The 550-nt window shown below is 69.8% G+C and overlaps 1 protein-coding gene across 1 annotated transcript; it reads right to left on the reverse strand.

Moving 5' to 3' along the window:
* Positions 1-19: 19 nt before the first annotated feature.
* On the reverse strand, positions 20-537 carry LOC118995237 (kinesin-like protein KIF7; the record flags this gene model as incomplete). The annotated part of the gene is made up of 2 exons (XM_037058189.1): positions 470-537; positions 20-298 (listed from the first exon to the last, which is right to left on the reverse strand). Coding segments are annotated over exons 1-2 (343 nt in total), but the record flags the coding sequence as incomplete, so codon positions are not given.
* Between the last annotated feature and the right edge of the window lie 13 nt (positions 538-550).

Raw genomic sequence — 550 nt, forward strand, 5'->3', positions numbered from 1 at the left:
GTCTGGCCAAGGGCCCCACCTGCCAGGGCAGGGCCCCCACCCCCACAGGCAGGGCCTGCCCCACAAGGGGCTCTGCGGCCTCCCGCTGTCTCCCGCTGTCGCAGCTCCTCCTGGGACCCCTGTTCCTCTCCGCCCAGGCTGGAGCGCTTCCACGTCAGTGGGAGCGGGGCGTGGACCAGGTCCCGCCCCTCCTCCCGGGCACGTGGGGCGCCCTCTGCAAGGGGCAGCTGCCCAACAGGCTCGGGTGCTGCGCGCAGCTCGTCCTCATTTCCAGGGCACAGGGTCCTCTTCTCCCAACCTGTCACGGAGGACAGTGACACCCTGGTCAGGAGGGGAGGCGCCAGCGCTCCCTCGGTGCTGGCTTCCGGAGCCCAGCACAAGCAATGTGGGAAAGGACCCCCAAAGAGCTGTGGGCGAAGGGGTTTCTGCAAGGCAGGGCCCCGCGTCCGCCGCAGGCAGTGAGGCTTACCCCTGCCTGGTCCCGCTGAGCCTGCACCCCCCAGCTTCTGCTTCAGCTCCTGGTTCATCCACATATGGCGGCCCAGCTCCC

This window comes from Sturnira hondurensis, unplaced genomic scaffold, assembly GCF_014824575.4.
Source record: "Sturnira hondurensis isolate 20B ecotype Veracruz unplaced genomic scaffold, ASM1482457v3 Scaffold0010006, whole genome shotgun sequence".
Taxonomy (NCBI): domain Eukaryota; kingdom Metazoa; phylum Chordata; class Mammalia; order Chiroptera; family Phyllostomidae; genus Sturnira; species Sturnira hondurensis.